This window comes from Myripristis murdjan, chromosome 19 (genome assembly GCF_902150065.1).
Source record: "Myripristis murdjan chromosome 19, fMyrMur1.1, whole genome shotgun sequence".
Taxonomy (NCBI): Eukaryota; Metazoa; Chordata; class Actinopteri; order Holocentriformes; family Holocentridae; genus Myripristis; species Myripristis murdjan.
Genome location: NC_043998.1, coordinates 6,148,166 through 6,166,839, shown reverse-complemented (window position 1 = coordinate 6,166,839; position 18,674 = coordinate 6,148,166). Strand labels below are relative to the sequence as shown.

General features: G+C 44.1%; 1 protein-coding gene across 4 annotated transcripts in view; it reads left to right on the top strand.

Moving 5' to 3' along the window:
- The first annotated feature begins 1,634 nt into the window (after positions 1-1,634).
- Positions 1,635-18,674, top strand: part of etv4 (ETS variant transcription factor 4) — a 31,359-nt gene continuing 14,319 nt past the window's right edge. The window contains exons 1-5 of one of the 4 annotated variants that reach the window (XM_030077229.1): positions 1,700-2,145; positions 2,363-2,470; positions 3,094-3,184; positions 3,446-3,493; positions 8,803-8,856. In XM_030077229.1, the coding sequence (XP_029933089.1) occupies positions 2,414-2,470; positions 3,094-3,184; positions 3,446-3,493; positions 8,803-8,856 (250 nt within the window). In that variant the 5' untranslated portion in view covers positions 1,700-2,145; positions 2,363-2,413. The other 3 variants (XM_030077231.1, XM_030077232.1, XM_030077230.1) reach the window with 3 other exon arrangements.

Sequence of the window (18,674 nt, the reverse complement as noted above, 5' to 3'; positions counted from 1 at the left end):
ATTTCTCCTGCCATCACATTCGTCACATCTGAAAGATTAATTGTACATGCAAAAAGACAATATACATGTCAAAAAATAAAATCAAATAAATAAATAAACATTTTACATGGTAGCTGAAAAGGAAATCTGATCTGTTCACATATTAAAACCAACATGTGTCCAAAAGCCTCATATGCTTTGAATGCATGTGTGGCTTTTCTTGTTATATTTTTTGTGCGGTCAGGAATCTGTAAATCTCTTATAGATAATAACATGTTTGATCATGCTTTAACATTTGGAATAAAATGAGGCAGTGGAGACACAAGATGAAAATATCACCATGAGTTAATTTCTTTCCATCTTTCAATTCAGTTTTCATTTCCAACAGTGATTTAGGAGGTAGTCTTAACGTAAAGTGAACGCCACAGGTACTAATCAGTCAGAATCAATTAATCCTGAAGTGTCCTTGAGCAATGCACTTAATCCCACTCTGCGCCCGTGGAGCTGCTCAGTGGCCAAGAGGACAAAACTGTGATTGTGCAGGGCAGCTCCCAGGTGTGGATGTGTGTATGAACAACTCCCACAAGCCTCTGGCAGAAATCACAGTGTGTTTCATGTCTGCTTAAATAAGTAAGTGTATTAAGTCCAAAACATGATGTGCTTATGTAATGTTTTCAGTGTGTAGGCCTACATCCAAATGTCATAAAGCTGTGCTTGGCAAATGTAAAGAGAAGTCACGTAGAGCATGGCAGAAAATTCCAGCAAACAGAGTAAAGTTTGATTCATGTTTTCGTCTGTGTCATGAAGATTGAAACTGAAATCAAATATAACAGGGGGAGGCTGACGTGAGTATGAGTGTGTGTGTGTGTGTGTGTGTGTGTGTGTGTGTGTGTGTGTGTGTGTTTACTTTATTTACACTGACACGGTGTAGTGGTTAAGGAACCTTTCGTCCGAATCTCACACAACACTGGCCTCAACTCAAATCCCATCAGGACTTTCTTTCCCGTCTCCTGGCTTCCTATTCTCCTTTAAAAAAAAAAAAAAAGCAAGAAAGAAAAAAAAAGCTGTTTGGCTGCAGTGAGTTTCACTGAAAAACAAGACACCATTCTGAAGATTATATGCTTATATGCACTAAATTTCACGGTGAAATTCCCTGGTCTTCATGTGGTGCAAAACCACAAAAACACACATAGCTCAAAACTTAACTTAAGTCAGTTTTTAATGTTCATTTTGACGCGCAGGGCTTCTGCAGAGCTGTTCGTTCGTGCCTGGTCGCTTTCACTCGCAGGGGAAATAAACTTGCTTGTAATAAATAAAGGGGCAGAGCCGAGCTAGAAGGTAAACAAACTTAAGTTCTTTGAGTGTATCTGGGGAGGAAAAGAAAAACAAGTCGGGACATTCATGCTAGGGCAAGTTTTTATGAATGGAAGTTTTTTTTTTTTCTAACTTTCCCTCTCTCTCTTTTTGTGAATGAAAAACAACTGGAAAATCCAGTATAAAAGCCCGAAGAGTCCCGAGCGTTCATTGGCTGCTGGGACGCAAGCTCCGCCCACGGTTGCTAGGGACCCGGGTTACCGGGTTGCTGATTGGTTCACGGGGGGAACCGAGATTTCATTCATAAGTCAGTGTATTCATCGGGACAAAGGGAAGAAATTTGAGCCCTTGAAAGAGGAAATCCACCAATCAGCAGCCGCCTGCGGTCCGAGCGAGAAAAGCAAGTCTTCCTATTACCCCAAATCAACATTTATGTCTGTTACAGAAATGACAACACGACTGGCATTTAAAAGTCACTCCACTACAAATTCAGGCTTATTCTAATGACTTAAGTGGAGCCATTCTTGTCCAAATGAGCTTTGGTTTTGTTGCCGTCACTTGCCTGAAACGCAACATCTGTTTCTTTTCACGCTGGGCCACAGTTTCCCCTCACAGCGCTGGACTGCTTCCTAACGCTCAAAGTGTAGCCTGGTAATTTGGGCTGAGGTGGTAAAAGCCGAGGAAATAGACGACGAAATAAAACGCACGTCTCGTAGTAGGGCTAATTTTACAACCCCTCGCGACGTGAAAGTGTGTTTTTGAATCGAAAGCGCATAAGCACTTTTAGGCAAACCACTCAGAACTGGGGAAGTGCGTTCTGTCCAGTTAAGAAGTATACCTGCTAACTTGTGGGTAAGTGACGAGCTGTCTGTCACGCACACAAATACACACACACTCACTAAAAAAAAAAAACAAAAAAAAAAACACATTTGTAGCGGTAAAGAGGGCAGCAGCCCGCTGGGTAATCACTCGCCATCACTTCCCCTCGGCATTTTTTTGTGAATGGAGCTCATTATGCATGCAGCTTCCACGCAGCTCCATTCACAAGCAGCGCTCCCTCTCCCTGCAGGCTGCGTGGATCTCACTCAACTCAGCCTAAATGACCACAAACGGTTAACGGATGGATTATAAGATGGATGGATATTTGGACCAGCAAGTGCCTTACACTTTAGCAAATGTACGTATGGATGATCTCCTCTGTTACTTAAATGCTTTCGCCTAGTTTTATGACTCGGCTACCGGGCTTTATCTTTCTCCTTCGCGTCCCTGCACGAGTTTTGGCTGAAGCAGCTGTGTGCGCGATGGAAACTATTTCTCAGTACGCTTTCAACTATCACGAAATCGTCAGCAGTGGTACACAAACTGACGCATTGTAAATGTCTTGTGTTTTCAAATGTTTGCCAACGATTTGCTGTATGGGCTACTTTTGTACAGGAACGTGTCAGTCTGTGCCAAATGGTCATTTTACTTGAGGCGCAGAGAGCGCATTTGTTTTTCCAAGATTGCCTCTGCAAATGGGGATAGTGTTGTTTTCTGTTGGAGCTTGATGTTCACCCATAGCCTACTGCCTCTCATTTCTAGCTTCTTCTTCCTCTTCTATTATTATTATTATTATTATTATTATTATTATTATTATTATTATCATTCCTATGCCTTAGTGTCATGTTAAATTTGTGGTTAGTGCATCAGTGTGGTTAGATGTCACAGGTCATGGCAGACATTGCATTACCTGACTTGGCAATCACGTACTGGCAATGCCCTTTCTCACTTCTCTTCTGTGCCATCTATGGTGTCCTGCAGAAGTCACAAGGAAATGGGCCCCTAAATAGACTGTTGATGGCAGCGAAAAGGAAATACATGGACACGGAATTACCCCCTCAGGAATCTGAAGGTAAAGTAAAAGCTCAGAGGAAGTTCACAATGGCCTGCCTTGTGAAGTCCAGGCTTACATCAAGTCTATATTGTAGCGTGTCAACCTAAGCAGTGCCAGTTTGCATTCAGATATCATGGAGCTAATATGACACATGCTGACTTATACCACAACATTAGTAAGCGATGGTCTGCTGGTTAGTAATGGTCTTAAGGTCTCTCTCATTTTGACATTCTGCAGGCTGCTAATTATATATTCTTTTCCCCCTGTCTTTCTTTTCAGACCTCTTCCAGGATTTAAGCCAACTCCAAGAGACATGGCTCACAGAAGGTGAGACTTGCCTGCAGGCCCCATTTGATTTTAATTTGTGTTTTTCACTGTTAAATATTTGTCCATTTATGACAGCAGTGAAGTAGCTGAATGAGCGGTGGATGTGTGAATAGCGGTGTTGAAAATATGGTGAACAGGGAATTATTTTTAAAAATCTATTCTATTCTATTCCCAGGACAGTTAAACATTAGGCATTACACATATGCAGTGCTTGCTTTGAACCAGACATAGTCAGCCTTGGAGAATTTCCTCTGCCAAGACGTCTACCCCGCATTTTAACATGGTTACAGAAATGATCATGAGGGCTCAGGTTTCCTAGTTTTCTATGTAAAAGATGTAAAAATGTTCTCTATTAAAACACTGGATGCAAGACCACAGCTGAGTGTAGCAATCCACTGGTAAAAGAGATGACCTCCTAAGTTTAGGAGACTTGAAGCTGCCGTAAAGAGTCTCACTGGGGAGCCAAACCTTCCTGATACAACACACATGCTCATAAACTATACAAAAGCAAAAAAAAAAAAAAAAAAAAAAAAAAAGTGAGAGAAAGAGAGAAAAAAAAATGTCCAGCTAGGGAGAACACAGACGGGACATTATTAGCTTTTGAGCATGTCCTATTTTGGCCATGTTGGCATGTAGTGTGCATGCCAGGCACTGGCCAATGCAAACAAACAGGGTATTTGGCTTGTGTCACTCAAAGGCGCATAGCGATGAAATGAAGCCCAGTCAGAGGCAATTGTCAGCTCGCAGACTTTATAAGCACAGTGATGACGTGGGCTCTAATAGAGCAATTATATGTCAGGACAACAACACACAGGCATGAGTCATTAGACCTGTTTGGTAATGTTTGCTGAACCTGGGGCAGGGCAGCGGCTGGACACTAGGCCTGTGTGCGTTAAACTGCAAATAAGAATGAGAACTGTACCATAAGGTGTGAATTTGTTGTGGTTATTGGTTTGATGTCCTTTGGCGTGGAGGTTTAAGAACAATGTTACTTGATTTTAACTTTTACATTCTAATGTGAACGTAATGAGCCTTGTTGTCACTGTGGGGAAACTGTCACTCTATATTCCAGGTAAATATTCCCAGTGCTATTCTCATGCAGTGATGATGACATAGGTAGAGCCGCTGTTATGGGCAAAGGGGATTTCTTCATATTTCTATGGTGGGAAACTGTTTATGAGACCTAAACTCTGTACAGCATTTGTTGTTTCCAAGATTTCAAACAGAGTCCCCCTGTTGACTCATCTGTAAAGCAGGTCAACAAACCAGCGTAGTCAAGCAGACGCAATCAGACACACTGAGGAAGCATATGCCTGCTCGAGTTGAGCAACACATTTAAATAGAGTGCGCTCCCTGGCCAGCAAGTGTTTATGGCGCAAGGCAAACAATGCCGTATCCACCTCAGGTCTCTCACCTTTTTCTCATGCAGCGTCAAACCAGCAAGTTCACTTCACACCAGCGTCTCGCAGACAAAGACACAGCCAATGCCAATAAAACCGGCAACAAAGGGCCTCGCTTTAAAGTCTGATCCTTTGAATGCCATTTATTTGTATTCAGAGATTCGGTTGTAAAGGCCACCTTTCAGAAGGGACATTAAGTGACGTGTTGCATCTCCAAACTGGGTGGCGGCGTGATGTTGAGTCGTAGAGAGCGCAAGGCAAAAAAAAAAAAAAAAAGACTGGAAGATGGAAGTGTAACTTTATCAAAGTGTTATTTAACCCTAAGTACTGGCTTGTTTTTCAGCTTCCCTGGCTAAGACCTCTCCTTTCCTGTTGCATTAATTAAAGACCTTATCATGACTGATTGCGGTTGTGAGGGATTCACCAAGATTGTAAAAACTGGGTAGCTGGGGGGAGTTTTTTTTTTTTTTTTTTTTTTTTTGTCAATGAGAGCGGAAGAGAGAGAGAGAGACAGACAGAGAAGTACTGAATGGCGAGAGTTCAAGAGCTTGTCACATCTTGTCTCATTGGCCTTTAGGTTTATATGACTGAGGTTGCCTGGCTCCGCCCAGGATCTCCCACTGAGAGAAAAAAAAAAGTCATTCAAGGTGCCTGGAAGCATAGAGGGGAACATGCGTCTGCGCTCATATAAACGCACTTTCCTTCTTGTGCTGACTTGCATCTCAAAGCCCCTGACGAGGTGTTCTGGGAAACAAATCAGATACACGTGCACGCGCGCGCACACACACACATAAACACACAGCGAGGCCACGTTGACATGCATTTAACAGGAAAACACACAGACGCGCTCGTAGACAGATTGCTACACACACACACACACATAACGCATACACACTCCTAAGCACTCAGGTTCTGATCTTGTCTGACGCTCAGACATCCTCCTTGTTTTTTTTTGTTTTTTTTCTTCCTCTTTCTGAGTGAGGTCCAGCATGTTCCATTTTAGACATGTTGAAACTAGTGGAAATGATTGATTGTTTGATCTGGAGGACTAAATATTGTCCTCTGCTCTGTCTCATAAAACAGCTTTATTCTTCTCCTCGGGGGCAACAGACTGAAAAGTTAAAAGGGGGTAATAATATTACTGTATAGTAGGCCACAGGATGCGGCATTATATAAGAAATCAATGTAATTTATCTGAACATGCTCCAAAACGCCGTCATCCGGTTTCCTCTGCACAGGAAGGAGCAGCGCGACTACAAGAAAGAAAGTGGATTTGAATTTCTTATTTCCTCTTTTTCACCCTCTCTCTCTCTCTCTCTGTCTCTCTCTCTCTCCATTTTGGTTTCCGTGCTGTGTTTCATGGTCTGGAAACCATAGTGGATAAAGTGAGAGAGGATAAACTATTGAGGTTGAATGCTCGGCTAGATTTTGGGTCTCTTGCTCAGCTGGGTGAGGTCACTGTGGGCTCTGTGAACCCTCCACTTTTACACAGAAATATAGAAGTACCACAGTTCCTGGTTGCGCTGCGTTAGTTTTGATCTGAGTGATTTAGAAACTGCCCAGGGTGTCTTCACCTCAGAGCTGGCATCACATAATCATGTGTATTGGGATGAGGGCGCTGAGGGGATGCATGTGCCCACAGTGTGCTGGTGCCATTTTGTTTTTGTGGGCCATTATAGGCCAGATTGGGTTCATGATATTTAATGATAGCCATCAACTTTTCCCCACCAGTTAGCTTGAACCATGACGTAAGTGTGAGTCCTAAGCAATGGAAACACTTTAGAAAACCCAGAAACTCTTGTGGAGCTGGAGCGGTGCCAGATGAAAAGGTTGCTCGCGCTGGCTCTGCTTAGATTTAGTTTTAGGCCATTAAGCCGAGGATAGCGAATCAAATGCCAGTGCGCTCATGGCTCAGTGGCTGAATTTGACCCTCTCACCCCTATTGGGGCGTTGGCAGTGGAATGATGGGGCTTTTCTAACCTGTTTGTGTGACTCCAAAGCTCCAAAGGACAATTGTGAATGGGCTTGGATTCCTGCAATAAGAGCCATACAATAGTGTCTGTCTAGCTCCACTGCACCTGGTTTGGCATCACTGACTGTGCTAATTCAGTCGCGGCCTAAATGAGCCTCATTATGAGAGAAAGCCTAATTAGAATCATCGATACTTGAAAATGAAATTGTATATCTTCTGCAAACCACGAAGTAACTGCATCTCAGATGAAGATAAGACATGTACACATATCTATGTATTGATTTATCTATTTTTAAAAATCAGTATTTACTGTAAGCTGGCTGTATATGGTTTCTGAGCAACATACATCAAGGAGTCGCAGTGTTAGTATTATTCATCCGACTATTTTCACCAATACAGGTTGATACATGAGCTATTTCTACGGCTACTACTTAGCAAGAGAAGCTGTGCGATTACATCTTTGCAGTGTGATTAAGCGCTGCTGTAGAAAACACATCATTAATTCACTATAGATAATGACCATGTGACAGAAAGATCTAAGTACCGCTTTAACCTTAACTTGCTCTCATGTCACCCCCACCTCTCCTCTCGCCTTTTGGTCTGCGGTTTCCCTGGTTCTCTACCCACCTCTAGTTTGACCTTTAAGAGTGATTCCTCAAAGCCATCTGCGCAGGTGATGAATTCCAGAGCACGTCGACATTGTTAGAGAAAGTCCCCTACGACTTACGTTTGGGACGGGGAGAAGCTGCAACAATGTAGTTGGCTAGTCACACCACTTTTGACGGATTTCCTCACTCGTTCAGCCAGAACAGCCTGTTTAGTCTGTCTGGGTTTCACTGATGAAAATAGACACAAGCTAGTAAACAGATTTGCACATGCACATTTTTCCTAAATAATCCACCGGTCAGGTCAGTGAGACATCTTACTGGTTTTGGTGGAATGATTGGATGTGAGCGGGTGATTTCTGGGGAAAGGGAGCGGTGGTTTTATCTCCTAATGATCTGTCATCAGCTTTAACTGAATCCTAACGTTAGGTGTGATGACACACAAAGCATTTTTAAATATTTCATAAATAATTTTCAACATTTTAACCCTATAAAGCCTGAACTATGAAAGAATTGGCAGAAAATTCCAATTTTTTGAAATTGAACCCTTTATTTTGTTCTATAACAAAATATATATTTATAAAAAAATAAATAAATCAAAAAATATGTTATTACACGACCTTTCTGGTGTATGATATATGATATGTACTTGAAGTGCCAATGGTATGGTCCAGGGTGAACAGGGGAAGTGTTCAAAGGTATACAACTATTTTGGTCAGGTATTGATTAAACTGAAAACAAAAAACGGAATGGAAAATGTGTATCATATATGATACAAATGGCATTATAGGGTTAAAATGAAAATTTGCCTGTTATTTTACTGTTTATTTTAAACAGTAAAATGTGCCACAATATCCAATAATCACCATATTATCACTATATTATTCTACTGAAAGACAATAAACAATAATGTTGAATCATTGCTCAAGCCTGAATATCTATAAATTACAGTTACCCTGGTGGGTGATAGTCATGCATCAGTCCACACCATTAATCATGACACTGAGGCATCATGTCAGGTTTTCATTAGCTGAAGTCATAGAGATGTGTGCTGCATGAAACCAGGCTGGCAGGTCAGCAGCTATCCGTGATGCTGTTCAGGAGCTTCTCCATACTCATCTTGGCTACGGCGCATTGATCTGTGGATGAGAAAAGTGCTGGCATACTGCAAAACTTGGGAGGTGAAGGTCGCTTAGAGTGAGGCAAGGCAGTCTATGACTCGGGTTTCAAGCCCAAGCAGGAGGCAGACAGAGAAAAAGAGAGACTGGCTTGACTGAGAATCTAATGACAAAATGGTAATTTTTTTTTCTTTTCTTTCTCTCCTAATTTCAGCTCAGGTTCCTGACAGCGATGAGCAGTTTGTCCCTGATTTCCATTCTGAGAACTGTGAGTATCCTACTCAAAATTTGCTCTGTGTCTACATTTTAGATGTTTGCGTGTGTATCAGTGGGTTTTGCTTGTATCTGTGTGTCCATGTCTGTCAATGGGTGGATTTAGGCATGAACAAAAAAAAATCTGATTTTCTGACCACATCAAATATTGCAGAGATACTTTTTCATTGCTATCAAATCAGTCAAATATTTTTGAGATCACTGCCTGATTCATGCCACATACAGAGCTGTGCATGGACAACCTCACACAACTGTCAGATCTGAAAATTAGATTTGGCCTTTTGGCCTGCTTCTGCAAATCCAGCCAAAGTATGTGTATGTATGTCTGCGTGTATGTATGTATGTGTGCTTATGAGAAAGTGAGGGTGAAACCAGTGGCATGGGGTAAAATCTGGCTTGTGAAACTGCCAGAGGCTTGGGTGTGGATACTGTAACTTGCTGATGTTACAGTAATCTGTTTGGGAGACAAAGCCACGCAGAGGCACAAGGCCTAATGACCCAGTCATCATGAAGTGAATTTGGATGCCAGCATTGTGCGCCACTGCCGTCCATTTGCATGGCTTTGAAAAGCTGAATGGGTACGGCCCAGGAAACCAGTAAAAGATCATTCAGGGCCCAGGTACAAAGATGGCCCTTTGTGCCGATCGGAAGGTGTAAAATGGAAAAACAAATTCCTGGGCTGCACAACTGAGCGGCTGCTATTTGAATGGGTTTCCCTTCCTTGTTATACGTCTTAACAATGGCGATTCAGGATTTGTGTGGGAGTGTGTGTGGCTCTCTACAAACATGGAGTTTTCTGTCCCATTCATGAAACCTCTCCATCCTCAATAATGACACTGACACTGGAATAGTTGACGCCGTGACTTAAAGAGAATCTGAAACGCCCCGAGAATAATCTCATCCCAAAAGTAGAACTGACAGCTTTCACCGCCAGTCAAAGGCATTTCCTCCGACGGAAGCCCATACGTCTTTTGTGTGTAAACATCATGTGATTTGACCAGCCCCAAGTCACAACTGGTGAGCCCCTAGGTGACACATGCCCTGTGGAACATTGTCCCTCTCTGTTGGCCAACAATGAGGAAGAGGAAAGGGAGCTGAACCCTGGGGCACACAGGGGTCATGTCTACTTAACCTCCTGGCCTGTCAGCCAATCAGCTGTCAGGGCTCCGCTAACGGTCGACCCGTGTATGATCTGCAAGGTCAGGGGGGCTTCGGTTTGACGGGCAGCTCACTTATACATGGTAGAGACACTCCTGCGTTGACAGACAGTGTCCCTGCTGTTCACAGTGAAAAGCTGCAGAGTCCAGTTTGAGCATCTCTATTCAGCTTCGACTGATGGAAAATTGAAGCTGACAAGCCACTATGAATATATTAATATATGTGTTTGTGATACAGTCTGTAGGAGGTCTACTTCAGCAGTCGTGGTTGTATAAAAACAGCTTATCTTTTCCCGTTCCGATTTTAATTCCGTTGACACCCTCAGCGTGAAGCGCAGCTCTAAAAACAGGTGAGTCACATGTTTTGGAAACTCCGGCACAGACAAAAAAAAAAAAAAAAGTGTAAAGCAAAGCCCTAATCCCAGGTGACCAGAATATAATTGCGGCTTGTACTGAAAAGGCGCCCTGATAAAATTAAACATTGTTGTTTACTGAGTCAGGTTGTTACCTGCATGGGTGTGGTGTTGACGGAGAGGGGGGGAAGAGAGGGGGAGAGCGAGCGAGGAAAACAGCGCGAGGGAGAGAGAGAGAGAGGCAAAAACAGCAGGACATGTTGGAATGCTAGATCAAGGGGGAGGAGGGGGCAAAGGAGGGGTGGGGGAGACCAGGGATTGTGCAATACCTGCACATCTGGTAAATCTATCTCATCTCGTCCATTCTCCCTCAGTTCACAGCTAACAAGCGTGCTCTGTCTGCAGGCTGCTATTGAGGGAAGGTTATGTAAACACGCAACTTTTATGTACTTGCTGACCTGCTTGTGTGTGTTTAAAGCTAATTGAGCCATTGGTGATAACGGCACACGGCGCTTTTTTTTTTTTTTTTTTTTTCGTCTTTCCCTTGAACTAATGTGACCGGCCACGCATGGAAACAAATTGAAGTTTTAAGAGAGAGAGAGAGAGAGAGAAAGAGAGAAAGAGTGAGAGAGGGGGCTCATCAAGTGCAGAGGGGAGGGATATGTTTGATGTCGAGCACCTTTTGGGGGTGGAAGGGCTTGGGTGGGTGTATGTGCCTGGCCTGCAGCTAGGTTGCTGGACCGAGTCCATTGTCTGTTTTTTTGCCTTGCAGTGAAGGACCACAGGGAGGCATGAGCCAAATTATGCTCACATTTAAAATCTTTTTTTTTTTTTTTTTTTTTTTTTTTTTTCTATTGGAGTGCTAGAAAAAAAGAGACGCTAAACATGTTCTGGTGTCGTCCGCTTGGACCTCACTGGACGCGCGGACGCTGCTGGGACGGTCGCTGAGGCGCAGCTTCGCGTCGAAAGAGCCAGTTCTTCTTTGTCCAAGTATGTTGTTTACACTTGGAGCAGCCCGAGAGATGTGACCCATTCATAAATTTTCTTCTCTGCGTAAGAGGAAGTGTGCCCCCCCCCCACCACCACCACCACCACCACTCCCCCCACCATCCCAACTGCAACACCCCACACCCTCCCCCCACTTCTCCGCTGCTCTCTCCTTCAGCCTTCATTCATAAAAAAGCCCTACAGTACTACAGATGCCCCTCTCTGACGCCCCCCTCCCTCTCCAAGTGGATACTCCAAACCCCTCCCTCCCTTCCTGTGTCTGTACAAACTAAGCCGAATTTAAAAACACCCCCCCCTTTCCCCTTTCTCTGTCTCTCTCTCTCTCTCTCTGTCTCTCTCTCCCTCTCTCTCTCTTTTCACTCTACACATTGAGTGTTCCAAGATGTGAAGTAATCCAGCGATTTCGGAGCTGTGTGGGACGATTGTTTAGTTTTGTGCCTTGCAGTAATTATATAGGAAGTTGCGGCTATAGAATGCCTTTACAGAGCTTCTAGGGAGCAAGAAGGGGAGAAAAGGGAGTGAAAAATATTGAGAAAGAGTGAGTGGAGAGGAAAAATACAAAGAAAGAAAGAAAGAAAAAGGGGGAAAAAAAGGTTCCAGCGGCTCCATCCAAATCCTCCCAGCAGTGCGTCTCTCTGGCTGTGAGCGTTCTGCTTTGTCATGGATTCACAGCCTCTCTCTTGTTTGGGTTGTTTTTCTCCCCCTGCTCACTTTTGGATCAGAACTGGACCAATCAGGCCCTATTTGGAGTGCAGGGAGAGGGTGAAGCAAACCCCTCCTTCCCTCCCCAGCCCCCTCTCTCTCTCTCTCTCTCTCTCCCCCGAAAGAGAAGTATGCAGCTCCGTGTTCTCGGCTTTCCAAAATACAGCTGCTATGCAACAAAGTGCGCAAAAACAGCCAGGTGCCTGCCAGATATGCACGGAGAGCGCTCGCTCCGGGGAGGCGAGCAGCCCGCGGTGAAACGTGTGTGTTGTTTACGTGTGCGTTCGCCTGTGTGCCTGCACGGATTCGTAAATGGGTGATTTCTCTTAAGTGAATGGGTGATTTCTCTTGACAGCCACTCATCCGCCTACATGCACGCGCACGTAAACACACTTGCGCCCGCATACGCGCACGCGCACACACACGCACAAGACACACACCTTCAACACACACAACCTTCGGCGCTGTGGTTTTATGAATGGGCCGGTTGTGAGAGACGGGCTGAGGCAGCACATTGAGTTAAGGGGAGTGAACCTGCATTCATGAAACGGGGAAACGTTATTCCACCGCTAACAACACCTAAGAGAGGAACTGGCCTATTTTTCTGTCAATCCTCATTTGACAATTAAAGAGAACTTTTTTTTTATTTGAGCTTTTTTTTGGAGCATTTTTATCTGATGATTCGTGCCTCCTGTGTGCACTTATTTCCCTTTTTGGAGGAGCCACTTTCACAAAATTTCTCCAATCAAAAAGTTCTCATCACAAGTAAAAGATTTGCAATGAAAAAAAAAAAAAGGACCATCCTAAAGTGACTGCTTGTTTACAGCATTATTTAGCCCTCCGCCGATCACATTCAATGGAAGTAGCTGTGCGAGGGCCAGACGTGTAGTGTAATAGGCGTTTAACAGCTTCCAGTGGGGAAGTAAAAGCACTGCTTCTCTGTGTTGATTCAGAACAGTCCTGTCAAAGCCAGGGGGCCGCGGGGATTTGAGCCAGGCAGCACAGCCGAGTGTCAGCAGCATAGCTTTGTGAATGGATAGCAGTGTGTGTTTTATTACAGGAGAGAGAGAGAGAGAGAGGGGAGGTGTGTGTGTGTGTGTGTGTGCGCCTGTGTGCACAGAGAAGAGAGAGGGAGAAAGAGAGTGCACTTGTGCATCTGTGTGTATGCACATAGGCGTGCACATGTATATCTGCGTTGGTGTGTGACGCTGTATGCTTGTGCATTTGTGTGTGTGTGTGTGCGTGCGGATGGCTGTGCTTTAACGCTCTCTGCAGTTGGAATGTTTTCTCTTCTCGAAAGTGAGCGCACAGCAAGAGGGAGCAGATGCGGCGAAAAGAGAAGGAGCGGGGCCCTAAAAATAACAGTAGTTGGATTTGAGGTGATCACCGATGAGACACTGGAAGCGTGTCAACCAACACACACACATGCACACACATGTGCGCGCACACACACACACATGCAAACCAGTGAAATCCATGTTGATCATATTACCTTTTATGGGCTGTTTTTGCGCTCCCTTCCTGGTTGATAATCACACTTAGATCTCGCCGTGTTTACCGCTGGCCAAACCTTTCAGTTCATATGACAGGCAGACCAAACACACACAAACATGCAGCACATGTCCGTGGTTGCAGGTTGGACCCGTAGCAAGTTGCTGACACAGGCCGCGGTGTGCAGGGAGAGCCGAGAGCTGGCGTATGGCAGTATCGATCCCCACCGATCCAGCAGAGGGGTAGGACGAGATGGAGAGGGGTGATAGATGGATAGATAAAGATAAAGCGCAGATAAATCAGGATGAAGGGAGATAGGGGAAGGAGAGGGGTAAAAGGGGGTCAAACGTGCCTCAACGCATCGAGATCCCAATCGTGCGATGGAGAGAGAGAGAGAGGGAGAGAGTGAAGGGAGAGAAGAAGAAGAGGGGAGCGATCGCGAGGAGAGATCAGAGGAGCAGGAAGAACTGTGGATGTGGCATGTGCTCCGATAATTCCGAGGAAGGTGTTCGGGCCTTTTCTGTGTTGCATGTGTTATCTCGTTTGTGATAAACCAGATTCCTCCGCGGTAAATCCGCTCTCAACACACACACACACACACACACACACAAACATAAACACAACCTATATGCACATGGAGGCGCAGGCACGTGGACATCGACACGCATGCACATACAAACGAAAGGACACACACAAACACACACCACCACCCCCCCTCCCCTCACTTCCACGATCCCCTTGTGGGCAGTGGGAGCTCATTATATCATTTCAGTAACAGTGCGGGGGTGGATCGATCGCTACATTAAACATTAAGAGGGGACAGCTATATTGGGGGCTGAGGGATTGTGAGTGAGGAGTCAATATTGTGCCAGATTAATTACACCCGCCCCCCTCGCCTGCAAAGCGACGTCCCTCTCGCTGCACATGTCCCGGGACAGGGATGTATTGTATCGGGTCCACTAAACAGCAACGGGGAGATGAGATTTATGATTGGTCAATGGCCATTTATAAAGAGCCAACGCGGCACAATTGGAAGTGAAGAGGATAGTAAACGAGAGTGACCAGAGCATTTGTAGATGAGGTTGTGATTCCTTGCTGCTGCTGAAGTGGTGGCTAATATGAAGTTTGACATTTTAGGTGTTTTTCTTTTTTTTTTTTTTTTTTCTTTCACATTGTGTTTTTCTTTTTCCTTACGTTTTGTTTTTTGTTTTTTTTTTAAATGTAGATTCAGGTTAATTTATGCAGGTACACACTTGCTTTTTTGTCATTTTACATACTTTTTTGTCTTTTTTTAACTTTTTTTTTAGTATTTTAGTATGTAGTGTTTTTTTTAGTATTTTATTTTTACAAACAAAACAAAAAATTCTCACTGTCTCCCTTTATATATGCAATATACCACACACCCCACAGACAGTTGTTAAATAGCCTTATGGAAATTTTAATTAAATAATAAAATATAGTTAAATGGACCGATACTAATAGATAATCCTGAAAAAAATAATGTACATTGGACTCATTACAACAAATGCAAAGGTGGTGAAATGTTTAAGACAGGACTCTGGATTTGTTCATAGGTTTCATTTTTTTTTTTTTTTTTTTTCTTTCACATTGTCATAGTTTTGCCAAAGAGACAGCTTTCATTTCTTTACAGTTAGAAATTCCTGTTTTCTTGAGTCTTATTTCCTGTGTTTTTGTACTTTCTCAAGTTGCATTGCATCTATTTCTAGCACATGGCAGGATTTTACAACACTCTAACAGGAGTTACACAGAATACTAGATTCTTTGTCACTGTCTGATATCTCGTGATTCAGATGCTGATCATTGATACATTGAGAAGATTCAAGACCAGTAGGGCAGGGATCACTCTGGTTAAAAAGCTGACTTCGCTCATTCAACCGCTCCTCCCTGGCTTGACCACAGGACATCACACAGACACACACCCACACAAGTACACACTTTGTTCCATGTGTGAAACTGAGGTCAGTCGGCTTCAAACTATCAGGAACATTCCCACCGATTCAGAAGAATACTGTGATCTATCAATCATGGGATATTTCCAGTTTGAAAGGGGAAGTGAAACTTTTGATGTTTGCAAAATCCAGTATGCTAGTGCCCTCACGTGATGGGTGTCATTCAAATCCACATCCTGTTAGCCAACACAACAAATCACCAATGATAGGGCAAAACATTTTAACGGCCCCAAAAAAAAAAAAAAAAAAAAAAATCACAGTTGAGAAATAGCCACATCTGTCTCTCAACCAATAATTTTCCCACTGTAGGCTACTTTCCATCAATCTCGTTGGGCTTGTTTAGCAGGTATCTGACAACAATTCTTTAAATATTCAAGGAGGCCGGCCCATTATCAGATGAGAGAGGACGACCTGTAAATCAGATAGAGCAAACACTAATGGATCCAACGCTTCTGGGCTCCCTGAGCAGACAGACACTCAAGCCATCCTCTGGCCTGTTGGCTCTCAGAGACGAGGGCGAGTTGGCCAGTGCTCGCCGAGCTCTTTCTGTTTCTCTCTCTCCCTCTCTCTCTTCCCCTCTCTCGCTCTCTCTCGCTGTCTTCCTGGTTGTGCAGTGACCTGAGAAGCACACACACATGTCCAGCACATGTTTCCATGCACCACTGGAATGGCTGGATAGTCTCTCCAGTTGAAATGGTCTGGATTATATTGTATCTCCCTGCTTCCTTTCCCTCTCTCTCTCTCTCTCTCTCTCTCTCTCTTTCTATCCCTCTCTGTCACTCACTCTCAAGTGTTTTTTTTTTTTTCAGCTGAACTATTGGACGAGGCTTTAGCGTGAAGTTAAGCACATTTGATACTGTGGTCAGCTTTTCATTCTCATCTAAACGTTTAATCGCAGCGTTTAAAAAAAAAAAAAAAAAAAAAAAAAGTAAAGTAAAGCTTAGATGGAATCGAAACAGTGCCCAACCCTTCTCCATGAAAGCAAAACATACCACCACACGCAGTGCTTTAAAATTACCATTAAAGTATAGGTTACATCTAACTTATGAAGCATGTGTTGACAGTCAAATACTTTTAAATTACACTGTTGCCTTTCTCCATTACGCCTCCCCTTCACCACAGTGGAGCCATGCATTCGGCTGAGCGCGTAATGTTATTTGCAACCCATTTGAATCAATAACTTCCTTTTTAACCTTTAAAGCCATTGTGACATAATTGGCATCCTTGTTGTTTTTATTGATCTGCCACCACGTAAGGGATCAATTGGCAAGTGGGGGAACCAGGTGTTGCCCATCACGCAGTCTCACTGCACAGATCGACTGTGTGTATCGTACACCAGGCCCACGTGCGGCGTGCACCACACATGCGCTAATCATGCGGGATACGAACCAGACCCCCCGAAAAGTGATGAGCTCGTCCCCCCGAAGAGCAAGACTTGAGTCCTCCTCGTACGATCCGACCCATTAACGACGGATTTATGTTACATTCACGTGTTCTCCGCTTTAGCTAGTTTCAGTCACCCCGTTTGACACTGGGAACGATGTCTAACCGGCCCAAATGATGAGTTATTGTGAGCAAGGCTGTCATGTGCTGCAGACTTCCAGAGGCTCAAGACTTGGCCAAGTCACAGATAAACATCCAGTGTAAGACTCTCCAGATCCACTCCTGACTTCAGATTGGATTTCCCTTCACCAGGGCCTTTAATGGTAGGAAATACTCTTCCTAAAATAAGATGGGGAGTTCATATCAGGGTCTCATCAGCTGCTTGAAAATGGCTCATGCACCGGTGATATGTAAAGTGTCGTGAAGCGAGTTCCTCTCTTTCATTATAGGTCCAGGCACTTATCAGAGGCCTCAAAATATTGAATGATCAGCCCGCATTACCAAACTCATTATACTATGATCTGATAAAACAATCACCGTCCCCCCCCACTGAATTTTCCACAAGGCTAAAGCGCTGTACGAGTGTGGCAGTGTGTCCCTCTGTCGGGGCTGCTTGTGTTTTTTAGCTTCAAACGAGAATCCTGCAGGAATCCTGTCGTGTTTTCCTACGAGTTCCCACTGCCTCCATATGGCCCAGCTGAGGAGCCCATTGTGTAGAAAAAAGGTAGGGAAGGGTTGGGGGGGAGCGGGTGGGGGGGTTGCAGGGTGCCATCCCTGCTCCTCGGATTTGTTTGTGGTGGGTGTCTGTTGTGAATAGCCCCCCCTGTGTAATGATCCCTCTACTTCCTAAAGCACTCAACCATGACCATCACCTTTCACCCTGCATCCTCCTCTCTAAGCGCCTCCATTTACATATGTAAAAGTCCTTCTCCACCCTGCCTATAGCTGGGGTCACCCCTATAGACGGCACTCAGGGTTAGGGTGTGAATGGGAGACAGAAGAGAATACCACAAAATAAGGAAGGAGGAGATAAGACAAGTTTGGAGTGAGGAAACGTCCTCTGACCTTATCAGTGCTGAGAATTCGCCATGGTCCAGCCAACGGCCGGGGAGAATATATGCAATATCCATAGAGGCGTGCATACCCACACACATATATGCAGGCAGTCATATGCACATGTAAATATATATATATATATGCATGCATGTTCACTCATGCTACTTCTGTGTTATCTCAGAAAGATCTGGCAATGGCTAATGTGTACTGTATCTGTCTCTGGAGGTCTAAACACCTCTCAGGGAACTTCATGCTCTGTGTTTAAGATCATCAACCCACCTTCTCCCTCTTTGTGGAAGAGAAACGTGAAATATGAGGAGCTCTGTGAGAGGGTGATGTAACATTAACAAAGCCGCTAGAAGATGAAACCGCCGCTCGAGAACTGGGGACATATTGCCCCAAATAAAACCAGGAAGAGAGGGGAATGCGCAGAACATTACTCTCCCCGGCTCTGTTTACAAGACTGCCACTACCTTATAAACTCGCGCAGCAAATTTGACATCATTTGGACACGGAGATTTACTGCAATACTTCAGACAGTTTGAAATACTCATTGGGAGTTTTGATTTATGGACTGATCTTGCAATCGGGGCAGATTTTAGATTCATTTATTATTTTTTTTTTCAGTTTCTGTGAAGATCTAAGTACATTGTGTGTTACAGTTTTCTGTATGGTTCATAGATCCTACGGTTT